The sequence below is a fragment of the Elaeis guineensis genome, chromosome 3 (assembly GCF_000442705.2).
Source record: "Elaeis guineensis isolate ETL-2024a chromosome 3, EG11, whole genome shotgun sequence".
Taxonomy (NCBI): Eukaryota; Viridiplantae; Streptophyta; class Magnoliopsida; order Arecales; family Arecaceae; genus Elaeis; species Elaeis guineensis.
Window position 1 is genome coordinate 114538310 of NC_025995.2, and position 14218 is coordinate 114552527.

Here is a 14218-nt window from a genome sequence, read left to right on the forward strand (position 1 = left end):
TGTATATATTATTATCAAGTCTTATGATTACGGAGTTCCGGGCAAAACAGGTAATGGACGGTACATACGGGCTGATAGCCAGGGACCAGTGGCGAAACTCTTAATCTGTTGCACGAATGGCCCGGGTAAAAAGTGATCCGTCTCGGTCAGTGGTCATGCCAGTACTATAATTTATAAAGAAATCGAGTATTAGAAAGGGCCCCGTCAAACCCATGCCTGCCGTTCATCCTTATCATCAGCAACAACCATGTCGCCATTATTACCCTGGTCGGCAGATAGAGATTCCTCTCCGTTTCTATTTATTTTATTTAATCATCGTATACGGTATATCCTCCACCACCACTATATAAAACTCCTCCCCCTCGTTTCTTTGTTTCTTTCTCCGATTTCTCGCCGAGCCGCGTTTGGAGAAGAGGGTCCAAGAACTACCCCCGGTATTATCTCTCCCCCTCTCTCTTTGTCGTGTCGATTTTTTCTTTGCTCTGCTTCTAATCATTGAATCGGCGTTGGACGTTGAGGGATTGCAGTCTTCGGCCATGGCTTCAAAGAGGATCTTGAAGGAACTGAAGGATCTCCAGAAAGATCCACCCACGTCTTGCAGCGCAGGTATGTCGGATCTTGACTCTGATTTCCCATCCTTTAGGCGATCGTTTCTTTTTTGTCTGGTTCCACAGATCGGTTCGATTTTAGATCTGGATTCTTGAAATCCAAGTCTTGTTTGATCTTCTTGTGAAATCCTTGGATTTTAGGTTCGAATGTGGAAAATAAGACCTTTAATGAGATGTTTTCCTTCTATGAAAGGCGGTCGGCAGAGCGCAGGGTGATCTTAAATGTTATTTATCTTTTTATGCAGTTGATGTTGTGATTGAATTCGACCGATGGGAAAAAAAATGTTTCCTATGGGTTAGTGGTCAACCTTGTGACTGAATTTGCTCAAATGAAGATTTTTCCCCAAGCTGTTCACGTAGTTGATCTTGTGATCGAACTGAAGCGATGGCCAAATTTTTCTTTTGGGCATGATATGTTTTCTGATGTTACATAATCTTTTCATGCAGTCGATATTGCGATCAAATTTTCTCCACGGGGAAAACGTTTATTTTTCCCCTGAGGATTGAAGGAGTCATGTGATGTGTAGGATGAATTTAGGGGGGCAATTCTGTGAGTTACATGGATATTTTAACGAGATATCGGGTAATACTATAGTTTTGTATGTCAAAGTTGGTGTACATGAGATGTACCTACTGTTATTTTGAGCTACTCTCCATCAGGAGTAATGTCAAGCACTTACCAAATACCAATTGTGGGATCCAAATATGATATTATGCCTTCGTGGATATAGCGTGCTTTTCTTGGCAGGCTTACATTTAATCATCCCATTTTTAGAAAAGGTATAATTCTATAACATTAACACATTAGCCATATTTGTTCCTGCAGTCTGGAACCTTCTCTCCTTCACTTATTTGTCTCTTTATGGTGTTTCAGGTTGGAAAAAAATTGTATGGTTTCAAAAATTGCCTAGCAATTTAAATAAAGGTACCACATGCTGTATGTTTCATTCTTGCAATGCAGCAGCAATGTACATGAGCCAAGATTGTCTTTCTGTCATTCTCATTAAGATATATGTGCGCCTTTTGAGGGAGGTTGCATTTAGAGAAGACATCATTTGGGTAAAAATCCTTGTATTTGATAGAAAAATACATATAGAGAACATGTTTCTTAAGTTTTTTTAATTCTGACACCATGGTCATCATGGTGGTGGCCAAGCCATAGAGGAACCAAGATCCTGGTTTATCCTGGCTGAGATATAATGCCAGAAAATTCTGACAAAAGAAGATAATCTGAGACCTCTGGCATTATATATTGGAATATTGGCCAATATAGTAACACCAAGATCAACTATCTTATTAAGGTATTGATTATAAGATGGTAACAAATTCTAGATCATTATATTCATATTTTTTGTGTCTTGGGATATATTGATTTATGTTGATCAAGGGCATGGTATTGATGAGTGCCTAATATCAATAGAAACAGACACTCAGCTGAGATGAAAACCTGGATCACTGTCCATTCTGTTAATGTTGCTGTATTTTTTTTATATTTGTCATATATTATATATATTATTTCTTATAAAGATACGTGAAGACTGAAAAAATAAGTCATCAAATGGCATCTATTGGTGAAAGACTAGTAGAACCCCTGCTTACTATCATTTTTAACTGCTTCATTGCTCTCGCACCTCTATCTACTCTCCTTCAACCCCCTCCATGCCGTTTGTGCAAAAATAAGTTTGACTTTTTCTTTTTTTCTTTTAATTTTTTTTTAATGTGAGGCATGCAAAATTACAAGAAAAACAAATTAATCTTGAGATGACTGTCTTGTATACATTTATTAACAATTCCGCCTGATTTAATGTATTTAGTCATTGTAATTGATCTGATAACAAATGATGTTCGTAATTCAAGCGGTAAAAAAAATCACCCAAACTAGTCATATCCTTTTAAATCCTAGTCAGGCAATATGTATGATCACCTTCCATTCTTGTAGCAGCAGTTGATTGTTTGTGCAATTAGGTCTGTAATTTTGGAGTATTTATTGGCATAAGCTACTCTTCTATTGAGATGAGTTTTTTATTCTGCTGTTGAGCAGCATTTTGGTGATATGCTACAAGTCAGAGCATACCAGAATAAAATCTCTAATTCAGGCATGGCGTAGTCTCTTCCGATTAACCATAACTTGGCAGTGGTTGAAGTTCAGTCTTTATGTTTTTACATCCTTTTAGATATTATGATGCATGCTGCATAGGTTCTAAGGGATGTGAGTCCCCAGATGCCCAACAGATTTTTTGAGTATTTATTTTATTTATGACATGAAAAACTTGCAGTGTAGGTCTATCTCATTAATATGTTATGAAAGACTCTACTTGAATAATTTGATTCGTCTTTATTGTCAAAAGCTCGTATTTGATAAAATATATTATTCGGACTTCCGGGCGCTGTGAAATTCTATAGTTTAAAATGTTCTTTACTTGGGGTCTTGGTGAAATTCTATAGTTTAAAGTGTCCTTTAACTCCATTGGAACAGGAGGATGAATTGGATGTGAAATATTATTTAGAAGATTCTTATATAAGTGATCTTACTGTTGTATATGGAAAATGTCTGGAGGTTAAAGCCATTTATAGGAGCATGAGGGGTTACAAAAGGGCACCTATTACAGAAGCAGATTTGAAATCTGTTTGTTAATTCTTTAATGTGAATGATAAAGTATAGCAGCCTGAGATATGATTGCCTATTTCGTTGAGTTTATGGATTTATGGACTTGCTTCTGTAAGCTCTCTGTTGTTGCTTAATGGCAAGTGTGTAGCTAGGGAGTATCAGAAGAGATTGTTGGTTTTTGGTTCTTTTTTGAGGGTCTTGGAAGGAGAGAATGGAGGGATGCTTCATGCCATTGATTTGATCCTTTTTCAAGGAACCTAAGAGGGAACCAAGATATGAATGCTCATTATCTTTTAAGAAGCTAAACCTTTCAGTTTGCCATTAACCAGAGTCACTGCATTCTAGAGTTCTTCAAGCAATGTGGAGCATCATCAAACAATTGTGGTCTCCCCTCTCTTTTGGAAATCCAAGCACTCTTGGAATGATTGGAGAATCAAAATACTGTAATTGCCTCTCTCTGTACTGATATTGTGGGTCAGGACCAGATTCACTTCATCATTAGAGATCTTCGAGCAGTATTGAATGTTACCTAACAGTTGTTATACCACCTCCTTCGTGGAGACTTAAGTTTAAAATGGATGCTTCTTTGGGGATCCAAGCACCTCACGATAGATGAAGATTCAAGGAATGATAACATCGTATCATAATTATGATCTTTTGGATTGATGTGGCTACTTCTTGTGAATTAGAGGAAAGACACCATTTTTGGGGTAAGGAAATGTGTATAGTCTTTAATGCTTCTTATTGCTTAGGTTGAAGTAAGATATTTTTTTTGGATGGGGTGGAGGTGATAAGCCTATTTGAAAACTTTCCTCTCTGTTTGATGAGATTGCTGACATAGTTATGGAGTTCATTTATCTTTCTCTAGCTGACTATAATTTCATACACCTTGTTGCAAAAGGAGGTGTGGCAAGTGCAGATTTGTATGTAGGGATTTCATATTATACTTGTGACACTTCACATTTTTATTTTGATATTTTAACTTGCTCTTTTTTAGTTCTGTTGAAACTAAATAACCAAATATTGATGCATGTTTAATGGGATTAAACTTTTTGCCAGTTCCACAAGTCTTGAAGGGCTGTGCTTTTGCTTATGTTCGCTATGTTATCTATCTTAGAGGCCAACCTGTGCCCACTAATGATATATTTTTTGGTTTATGTTTGATGCCTTAGCATGTCTTTCTTGATTTATTGCCTTTCAAAGGACTGCCAGTATTGAAACACTTGAAATGCACATTAGATTATAAACAGGGAATGCCAAACCGCCCCGAACCAGATGGTTTGAGGTGCGTCGAACTGTATCGATGGCCAATCGGTGTGGTTCGGACATTCAATTTAGAATGCTGGTGAAAACGGAGCGAGAGAGAAGGAAAGAGAGGAGAAGAGAGAGAGGAGAGGTAAGGAGAGAGAAAGACTGGTGGTGGCTCGTCGAGGTCTTCGAGGCTTCACAATCCTCCATGTGAGGGGAGTAGAGAGACAGACAGATAGAGAGGGGGGAGGTAGAGAAATGGAGAGAGGGGAAGGCAGCGGGGAGGCAGTCGGAGGGCTGTCAAGGGGTCGTCATGGCCATCAGATGGCCGAAATCGACACTGGTTCGAAACAGAGGCGACCCACCCCTATTCATCATTTTTTTAAACACAATTTGCTAGCTTTACTTAATTCATTTTTTTTAATGCGATGCATAGTGGAGCTAGCTATGGGTTTTGAACATGAGTGTTAAAAACGTTAAAAGCCATTGCTGGCTTTACCATGCATCATGTTAAAAAAAATACGATGAATAGGGATGGGCCGTTCTCGTTTCGAACCCGCGGTGTCTGCAGGGTTTATTTCGGCCATCCAGCAGTCATGGCAGCTATCCGATTAAGTGAAGCCGCAAACTCATTGCCGGCTTCATTGTGCATTGCATTAAAAAAGAAAAAAAAGGAATGATCAGAGTTGGGTCGCCCCTATGTCAAACCCGTGACATATGCGGGTTGATTTCGGCTATTCAATGGCCATGACGATCATACTGTGGCCTTCTAGCAGTCTCTGGTGCCTTCCGCTCCCTCCATTTCTCTCCCTCCCCCCATCTCTCTATATCTCTTTCTCTAATCTTCTTTCGTAGAGGACCATGGAGTTCCGGAGGCCTCGACGGCCCTTCGATGGCCACCGTCGGCATCCCTCCCCCCTCTTTTCTCTGTCTTCCTCCCCTGTTCTCTCTCATTTTCATGTCAGTTGTAGCCCAGTATGGAGGCATGCCAACTTGTACCACCGGCTGGCTGGCACGAAATTCTGGTTTCGAGTCGGCAAATCTTGATTATGGTGTTGTAGTTCTGAGAGGTTCCTCTTCTTTAAGTTGTCCTTTCACATCGGGCCTCCTTGGAAATGAATTCCTTCATGCAAATTCTATAACTAAATGCATTCCTCTAAGGTAAATGTTCCTTCCAAGTTCTGTTGCCGTCTTAGAGGCCACTGCAGTCAACCTCAGGCCATACCTCTTGCTGCATATTTTAACTTGTGACGCATTCTGATCTGAGTCAGGTTTGTGATGGTTCCACTTCTTATATTAGTGTGCCTTTGTCTTAAGCATGCTACCGTTTCCTCTTCCGGCTTTTGCATTATTGGCTTTGTTTTGTTGATTTTTAGGGACTTTTATAAGCTCTCTCCTGAGCTATATGCGTGCATGTACTACAGTGATCTGTTTTTGAGCTGCTTCTCCTTTGTTGTCTCACTGAGGTCGCAATCTTATACTGCGACAACCAGTCCTCATCCCCTAAACACTAGCACATAAAAGGATCCTTGTGATGTGTGCCCACTTTGCCAGACAAAGTTGCCATTAGAATTAACATTTGAGATCATACATAGTTTATGTTCTAGATAATTTGGCTCTCTTCAAACCATTGTTGGATTAGATTCTCATAGGCCTACCAAGGAACACCATAACTCGAATACACAGACAAAAATACAGAAATACGGATCTTCCCCCTTTGGGCATGGTTTCTAATGAAGCAGGTCTTGGCATAAATTTTTCTCTGCAAATGAGACTGGAGCACCTTGCTTGTTAGTTTTTTGTATGGTTTTGTATCAAAGCTGGGTGGTCACTGATGTTGGTTCTTAGGAAAATATCTGATGAAAGCAATCAATATCATAAAGGACAACATTCTGTTTTTGGCTTCTTGAAGTTGTCAAGGATACCAGGTTGTCTACATGAAAACTTCTCGTATCAATTTATTCATGGTAGTAAGTATCCAGTTCTCCATGTAGGCCAGAGTCATCCATGCCCCCAAACATAAAATTTTGTCCATAAAATTGTGAGTGCTCCATCGAGTTTTCCAGACTCCAGAGTATTGACAATGCTATCTCTTGCCACAGTCACACCATGCATATCTTTCTGATAAATGACAATTTGTATGACTTATGGCTTGTGTTTTAATATATTTTTGGCAATCTTACATGTTGATGGAGAACAAATGCTGCAAATTAGAAGCAGTTCATGAACTATTGAATACACATGGCACCAAAATTGTAGTCTTTAATGTGCTTGCATGTGCAAAAATCATGCTTTGTGTTAGAAATGTAAAGGCTCACGAAATTTGAGATTTTGTCAATATAGTCATCTTCGATTCTAATATCAGTATGATAGGTTGAAATTGGATTTGCTCTTATTTGTAATGCAGAATACCATGTAAGAGGCAGAATTGCATTTCTATGAAATGTTTCTAGATGTAATTTTCATTTATACATGCAGCAAAAAAAAAATTGGACTCCAGTGCAGTAGGTCACATCTGAGTATTTATCTGTAGGAAGCTGCTGCGTTTCCCAAGAATCCTAAGCAAGGTGTAAACCTGGTTTTTGTGTCCAAAATGCCGACTTGCTCCTTGGCGGTTCAAAAAATATACCATGAATTAAAACATTTCCGGAGAGATAAAGCCTCTTCCTTCACCAATTTTGTCACAAATTCTTTTGAAAATTCTATCACCATGGACCTTGATGGCAATCAAATACTTCTTTCTATCCTGTTACGTGATAAATCCACTAGTATAGCAAAAGTGAGTTGAGAATAAGTTAATATAACTTGCTGCTGAAGCTGTTCTTGTTTGCTGTTCAAGTCAACATACTGAATCATGTTTTTGTGGTGAAAGCAATTTGTAATTGTTTCTGGTATAAATTGTATGTTTATGCCTTTAACAGGACCTGTGGCAGAAGATATGTTTCACTGGCAAGCAACAATTATGGGTCCGCCAGATAGTCCTTATGCTGGGGGCGTCTTTCTAGTTACCATCCACTTCCCTCCAGACTATCCATTCAAGCCACCTAAGGTACTGAAACACTGATAATTTTGATATAATGAAATGAAGCTTCTTGTTTATATCATGTTTCTCTAAAATACCTTTCTTTTTGTTCTTTTTCTTTTTTTCTTTTTTTTTTTTAAGTTTTGAAGACTGTAATTTGTCAAATAAATTTGTATATTATTTGAACTGATCTGTCTTCAATCCCATATGTCAGTAACTAAACTTATCGCATTGTCCCATGTTGGTATTGGCTTAATTAACTAAACTAATTGTAGATACAAGCTTATTTCTGGATCTGGTTTTCATTAGCAACTGTGACTTGTTTTGTCCTTGATTTACATTGTTCTTAGTGCCATCTTGTGCTTTTCACTGGTATGTATAACATGTTGTAATCTATGCTTATGCTTCATTGTCCTTTGAGAGGTTCAATGATAGATGATTTGGGGTTTGTTGGTATTATTATTTTTTTATTATTGTGAGGAGTTGAATTGCCACTTTGAGAGACCTTTGAGCAGTTAGCTTTGGAGTCGAGCACTTCAGGGATCAGTCTTTATAAGTTGAGTCCCTTTAACAAGCATATATGAAGATTATTATTCTTAAGGTAGTGGGTAGATATCGTTTAGGTGGATTACAAGGTGAAAATTGTGAGTAGATTTTCTTTTTCTTTTTCTTTTTGGAGGCCAAAAAAGGTTCTCCATGATATAGCCTCAAGGCTTTGATGTGGTTGTGGTATTATGACTCTCTTGTGCAACTTGCTTGTTTATAGCTCACTGGGCTACTCTTTTTTACAGCACTAGAGGATTATATCAAGACCTTTTATTCAATGAATGCAAGGTTCACGGACTCGATATTGGAATTCATGCCAGCCGGCCGGTGGTACGGGTATGTATCGGTTGGCTGGTGGTACAGGTATGTATCGATTGGCCGGTGGTACGGGTATGTATCGGATTGGACTGGCGCGAACCGACACATGGAAAGGAAGCGAATCAGGAGGAAAAGAGAGAGAAATAGAGAGGGAGGGAGGAAAAAAGAAAAGGAGGGAGGGGAAGCCATCGAAGAGGCTATCGGACGGCCTCTGGCTGGCCGTTAGACGGCGCGCGGTCCACGCGTGCGGCGCCTCGGGCATGAAACAGGGGCGACGCCCCTGTTTCAGGAGTTTTTTTTTAAAAAATCCGAAACAATATGAAGCCGGCAATGGGTTTGTCTGCTTTACTTAATTGCTGACTTCACTTAAGTGAGGCCGATAAATTCAGGGCTGGCTTCACTATTTTTGAATTTTTTTTAAAAAAAGTTTAGTGATGCCAGTAAATTGAGTGCCAACTTCACTATTCATCGTCCTTTTTAAAAAAAAGATGATGAATGAATAGGGGCGGTAGCCTCTGTTCCGCGGTCATGCATTTGTCCCCGCAGTTTTCGCTGCTCGTTGTCCCCGACGGCCACCCATCAAGCTCCGGTGGCCCGTCCGCCGACTGTGCTTCCCTCCGATACGTCGCCTCCCTCTCTTTCTTGCTTGTTTAAAAGTCCTATTGGGTGATGGTCGAGCCACGGAGGCTTCTGCGACCCTCCGACGGCTGCAGCGGACCACCGACGGCTTCCGACGGCGTCTGCTCTCTCTCCTCCTCTCTCTCTCTTCCTCTCTTTCTCTCTCGGCACTAGCGCGTGTTGTTTTCCAAGCCGGAACCGTCCCAGTTCTTTATCGGTCCGGTTCGGGTGTGATTCGGCACACCCGAACCGTCTGATTCGGGACGGTTTTGAAAACTTTGAATGGATGTATTGCCTTGAAACTTCTTGCAGACCTTTCTATTCTTGCTCAGGTTATAGAAAAGTGATCAGTGAGCAGCAAAGTTCACAATTCTGCAAAATTTGGTTGAAATTTGTCCTTAAATTTCTAAATATCAACCAAATTCATAGCTTTTCCTGCATTATCTAAATCATGTTTATAAGAAAATAAGGTTATGAATATTTTAAAATCTGCTCAAATAATTGAAAATCAAACTCTTTTATATCATATATTATTGTTCTATATTTTCATTGTCATATCAAACTAATTTAGAAAAGTCCTCCATAGATGATCTCTGACAATTCTATCTGTCAAATTCTTTTATTGAATGTTGTAGCTGTAGAAACCAATTTGGAATATTATGTACTAAGTAGAGCAAAATGAGTATGATAGATTTGTTACTGATAGATTTGCCTCTATTTTGATGTATAGTCCAATTCTAATATACTACCCTCATTTTTTTTTTCCATTTTGTTTCATCTTCCTTTCATTGTTAGCGGACCAATATGTATTGATTTTCTAAGTATGCCTTTTTTAAGGAAATAGAATGTTTTGTGAATCTAATTCCCTGCCTTGATAATGCATATATAAGTACATGGTTGCAGAATAGATATCCTGGCACCTACTTCCTCTATTTATCTGTTTTGTAGTGGGTATGACTTCGACCATCCCCGTTGCCTGTGGATTAGAAAGGGAATCAGGATTTTTTGTTGCAAGACGCTTCAATACTTTTGGTTTTCACCTTCATATGCTAATGGAAATGCCACTGTTATACAAAAACATCATCCTTTGAGGAGGCATCATCCTGATTCCTGAAATGATTCCCTCATGGGAAAATCTACAAGAAAAATAGATATATGAGGAAAAATTAGAAAGTATAGTGTACATCATCCTTTGTTTAGATCATTCTTCTAGGCTAGTCTCCTTGACACTGATTAGTGTCGCTGACCTTTACCTGAAGGTTATGTTTACTAGACGTATGTTGATTTCCCCATGTTGCCAGTTGTATAAAGCTTAACCTCAATAGGTGACTTAGATCTTGTTGCTTGATTCATTGGTTCATGTGATTGAAGTATGACAACTAACAGGCCATATCACTCCTGCACGAGGTGCATAGATTCATTGTGGAGTTGAATGTGGATATTGTCAATCAACTGTTGGTAGAGAAGTGCTTTGGATGTCCCTTTTATTTGTTTCTTTGGTAATTATTAAACTTAACTATAAGCAGTGTTGTGCTAGTCCAGTGGGGTGATTAAGGATGCCACAGATGGACTGGACAGCATTAGCTCATATGCAGGCATGCTAACTATCGTCCACCTTGTGTGGAAATGCTTATTATTTTGCTCATTTCACCATTACTTAATTTCTTCTCTACAAGTTGAAAAGCATTTGTTATTACTTTTAATATAGCCGCCTTCCTTTTCACCAAAAAAAAAAAAAACTTTTAATATAGCCAAGACAATAACCATGGCAACTAGAGTTGCATTTTTTGCCTAGTTGTGATTCCTCACAGAGCACTTGCATGTGCATATTTAGATGGTTGTGTGCTTTCAGATTGAGATTGAAGCTTCCTTGTTGCATACCTTTTGAAGCAAAATGAAAATAACTCTTAAAAAAAAGCTGCAGACGGAAAAGTCTTTACCTTTTTGAAGGTTAGTGAAGTACTTCAGTGGTTGGCATGAAATGATCATGGAATCTTTCTTCCATAGGCAAAATTTACTGGGGATATAACTCTGAAAAATGTCGAACCTTCATGGAACAAACATATCATCAAAGCAGGAAGTCAATGGTGGGAATTCTATATTTTGCTGGTTATGGTGTTGTAGTCAACAGGCAATTACCTTTACATGATCATTCAAGACATGAACACTGACACAGGTATTTAACTGGTTTGGAAGTCGGTCTTTGAGGATGAACCTTGGTCAGCCTCAGCATTTGGTAAATTGAGATCTGTTGCCTAAACAAGAAATATTCTCTTTCTTGCTTTCATGAAGCAGTTGCGCAAGGTATTGCCATAGGTGTATCTTGAGAATGATGTCTCGAATTGCATAGCGAGAGGTTGATAAATGATGGATCACAAATGAAACAGGAAACTCTTATAGGCATATAATCTGGTCCCTCTTTAATAACCAAATCCAAGCTATTCAGGTATTACAATTTACTACTATAATTGTATAATTTCATAAAATGATGATGGCCCTTTAATCAATATGAACTCTCCACCTTCAGTGTGAGCTAACTACAGCCTTACCGCAGAATACACTATATTCGTTATGCAAAATAAGTAACAAAGAAAAGAAAAGGGAAAGAGCCTTAAATAATATATCTAAGCAACGATATCTTGCATCCTTTCTATGATTAGGGATAACTTGTTTGATCGTGTGCTTTGAAATTTGATATTTTACTAAGGTGAATTTGTTAACTGTTGTGTGGCACAGTTGTGATGTAATATAAGTCATGGTCACGAACTGAATGTTTAAAATTGATCGCTGTGATTCCTTGAGTCTCACTTGTGGAGATTGCACAGGTAGCATTCAGGACAAAGGTCTTCCATCCCAATATTAACAGCAATGGAAGCATTTGCCTTGACATATTGAAGGAGCAATGGAGCCCTGCATTAACCATTTCCAAGGTTTTTGTCTTTTCTTCCATGGTTTCTAGTTGTTTTACATCCAGACAGGACTACAGCTTCATCAGAATAAGACTAGGATAGTGCTCCTATAATATCCTTGTGCCATTATATTTTACTGGTATTTGAATGGTATTATACTTAAGTCCTAGATTTCCCAAATATTTGTCAGATTTCCCTCTTGTTGCCTGTTGGATTGTCATTTCTTGTTTCATTCTTTATATTCTTTCCTGTGTCTCCCTTTTATCTGATAAGCTGGTAGGAGTCCACGCATATCTGATCTCAACCAGTATTCATGGACAGGTACGCACATATCACGTAGCATGCCTGTAATGGCATCTATAATTCTCAAGGCTGCTTTTTTTATTTTTATATAGATCTTTGTGTATCATGGCGTCCGATAAGATCATCCAGCAGGTCCCTTATTCAGAAAATACGGTGGAAGTGGGAGGGTTTGACAGTGTTTGGCCAGCCAGACAAGCAATTAATCGTAGTTTTTGGGGATAAGAAAAACTTTTTCCAATGTGATTTACCTTATCCTAGAAACTAGTGATGGTTGCTAATCCAATTCCCCTGGTTCAGCTTCCACCACCCAGCTTTGATGATATTTTCAGGAAAGTGCCCTGACAGAGCGATAAGATTTGCTAGCATTGAAAAGAGACCCCTTTGCAGCTCACATTGGTCCGCTTTAGAATGGCATTCTAAAACCAAACATCATCTAACCAGCTGAACTAATCCAATGATGCCATGAATGTTGATATGGTTATTCATATTTGCTACTTTCAGGTACTGCTTTCAATCTGTTCTCTGTTGACAGACCCAAACCCCGATGATCCGTTGGTTCCAGAGATTGCACATATGTACAAGACGGATAGGAACAAGTATGAGACTACCGCGAGGAGCTGGACCCAGAAATATGCAATGGGTTAGCCATACAGAGAGTGGAGATCATCAAGGCTGTTTTCCTCTGTATCACTTATGTTTTATCCACTGAAGGACCAGGAAAGCCTCCTTTATGCAATGCACAAAACGAAGAGAATACTTATTTGTTCCTTTTGTTTGCATGGGAATTTGATATTTGGACCTCTGTTAGTTTCTTCTTCCATACTTATTCTGCGTTAAATTAAGCCTTCGAAAACGCTGGTGGGTATTTATAGTGTAAAGGTGCATGTAAATGAGGGCTTGGATTTTGCCCTATTTACATTGCGAAATGTCGCTACGTTTTGTAGCTGTCAGAGAAATTTATCATTGAGACTTGTTGATGTGGCATGGACCGTAGTGAGGGGGAGAAGAACCTTCTTGAAGAGGCTTGGCATATGATCTGACTTAATATTATTGAACCTTCATTAGAGTAGCGTGGAAGTTCGCTAGCCACTCGCAAGTCTGTTGCACACCATCCATCCTTCAGTGGAGTTGGTTTCGTGACTTGCATTATTATGGTTACACTTTTTGGGGTTACAGTGGGATGATGTATGATCATTATGTATTATTATCGTTATCGTTATAATTGAGGTCAGCATTTGTACAGACCTCATCTTTGTGACTTGTGAGGAGAATTTTGAGTGTTTGAGATTACAGTGTTTAAATTTGTTCATATATACAGGGAAGCCAACGCCACCTAGGGGACCATGGGAGATGCGCGGTCTCTGGTTTAAAGTTTTTAGATATTTAGTCGGTTCAGGATAATTCCTCTTTCCGACACGGGTTCCTCTTTATTGAACTGACCCTGTCTGATTGATGTCGGACGTCTGGTACTCTCATCATCCACCTGGCCAAGCGATATACGTATGCATCTTAGAGTTTGGATCCTTTATGAAGCCTACAAGTCTCACATTCCATGCTGATGAGCGGACGCCAAGTCCTTTTTACATGTCATCGTGGATATAAGGTCCATCGTCGAAGCCTAGAAGAAGCATATTCTATGAGGATGAACGCGTGGTATTTTTGCTGCTTTTTTTTTGGTAAGTTGCTGCATTTTTTTCAGATGAAAGGATTCTCTGTCTTTGTGTGGACTTCGAATGCCAAGTGATCGGAAATTCCAGATGCTCTCTCTCCGCGTGAGGTCATGGCTGTGACACTGAGATATCATAGTGTTTAAGCTCTCTCCTTCGTACCTCTGACCTTTTGCCCCGCCAAAAAGGCTCATCCCAACCAAGGTGCTCGGTTAACCAAAAAAAAACAAACAAGGTGATGGAGCTGTACGTAGTCTTGATAGTCGAGCCATCGAGAGCAGGCCGAAGGGCCACTGAAAGATGGGCCTTGAGTGTACTTTCTTTGACCTTCCTTTTTCCCCTACACCTTTCCAGTAGGTCAAACAGTTTTG

General features: G+C 39.3%; 1 protein-coding gene across 4 annotated transcripts; it reads left to right on the top strand.

Moving 5' to 3' along the window:
• Positions 1 to 274: 274 nt before the first annotated feature.
• On the top strand, positions 275 to 12947 carry LOC105040742 (ubiquitin-conjugating enzyme E2 10). Of its 4 annotated transcripts, XM_019849245.3 has the most exons (6): positions 278 to 434; positions 528 to 606; positions 1483 to 1533; positions 7386 to 7513; positions 11794 to 11898; positions 12682 to 12947. In XM_019849245.3, exons 2-6 carry the CDS (start codon positions 537 to 539, stop codon positions 12823 to 12825), a joined length of 498 nt encoding a protein of 165 aa, XP_019704804.1. In that variant the 5' UTR covers positions 278 to 434; positions 528 to 536; the 3' UTR covers positions 12826 to 12947. The 4 variants fall into 4 exon arrangements, with proteins under 4 accessions (XP_019704805.1, XP_019704804.1, XP_073110620.1 ...); XM_019849246.3 differs by lacking the exon at positions 11794 to 11898 and having other exon boundaries at positions 275 to 434; XM_010917409.4 differs by lacking the exon at positions 1483 to 1533 and having other exon boundaries at positions 280 to 434.
• Positions 12948 to 14218: the final 1271 nt, after the last annotated feature.

Bases quoted from the DNA above. Each gene is read 5' to 3' on its own strand.
- LOC105040742 (XM_019849245.3), top strand. From the start codon at position 537: ATGGCTTCAAAGAGGATCTTGAAGGAACTGAAGGATCTCCAGAAAGAT. The intron at 1,534-7,385 runs GTACCACATGCT...TGCCTTTAACAG, and splicing joins GCCTAGCAATTTAAATAAAG to GACCTGTGGCAGAAGATATG. The intron at 7,514-11,793 runs GTACTGAAACAC...GAGATTGCACAG, and splicing joins ATCCATTCAAGCCACCTAAG to GTAGCATTCAGGACAAAGGT.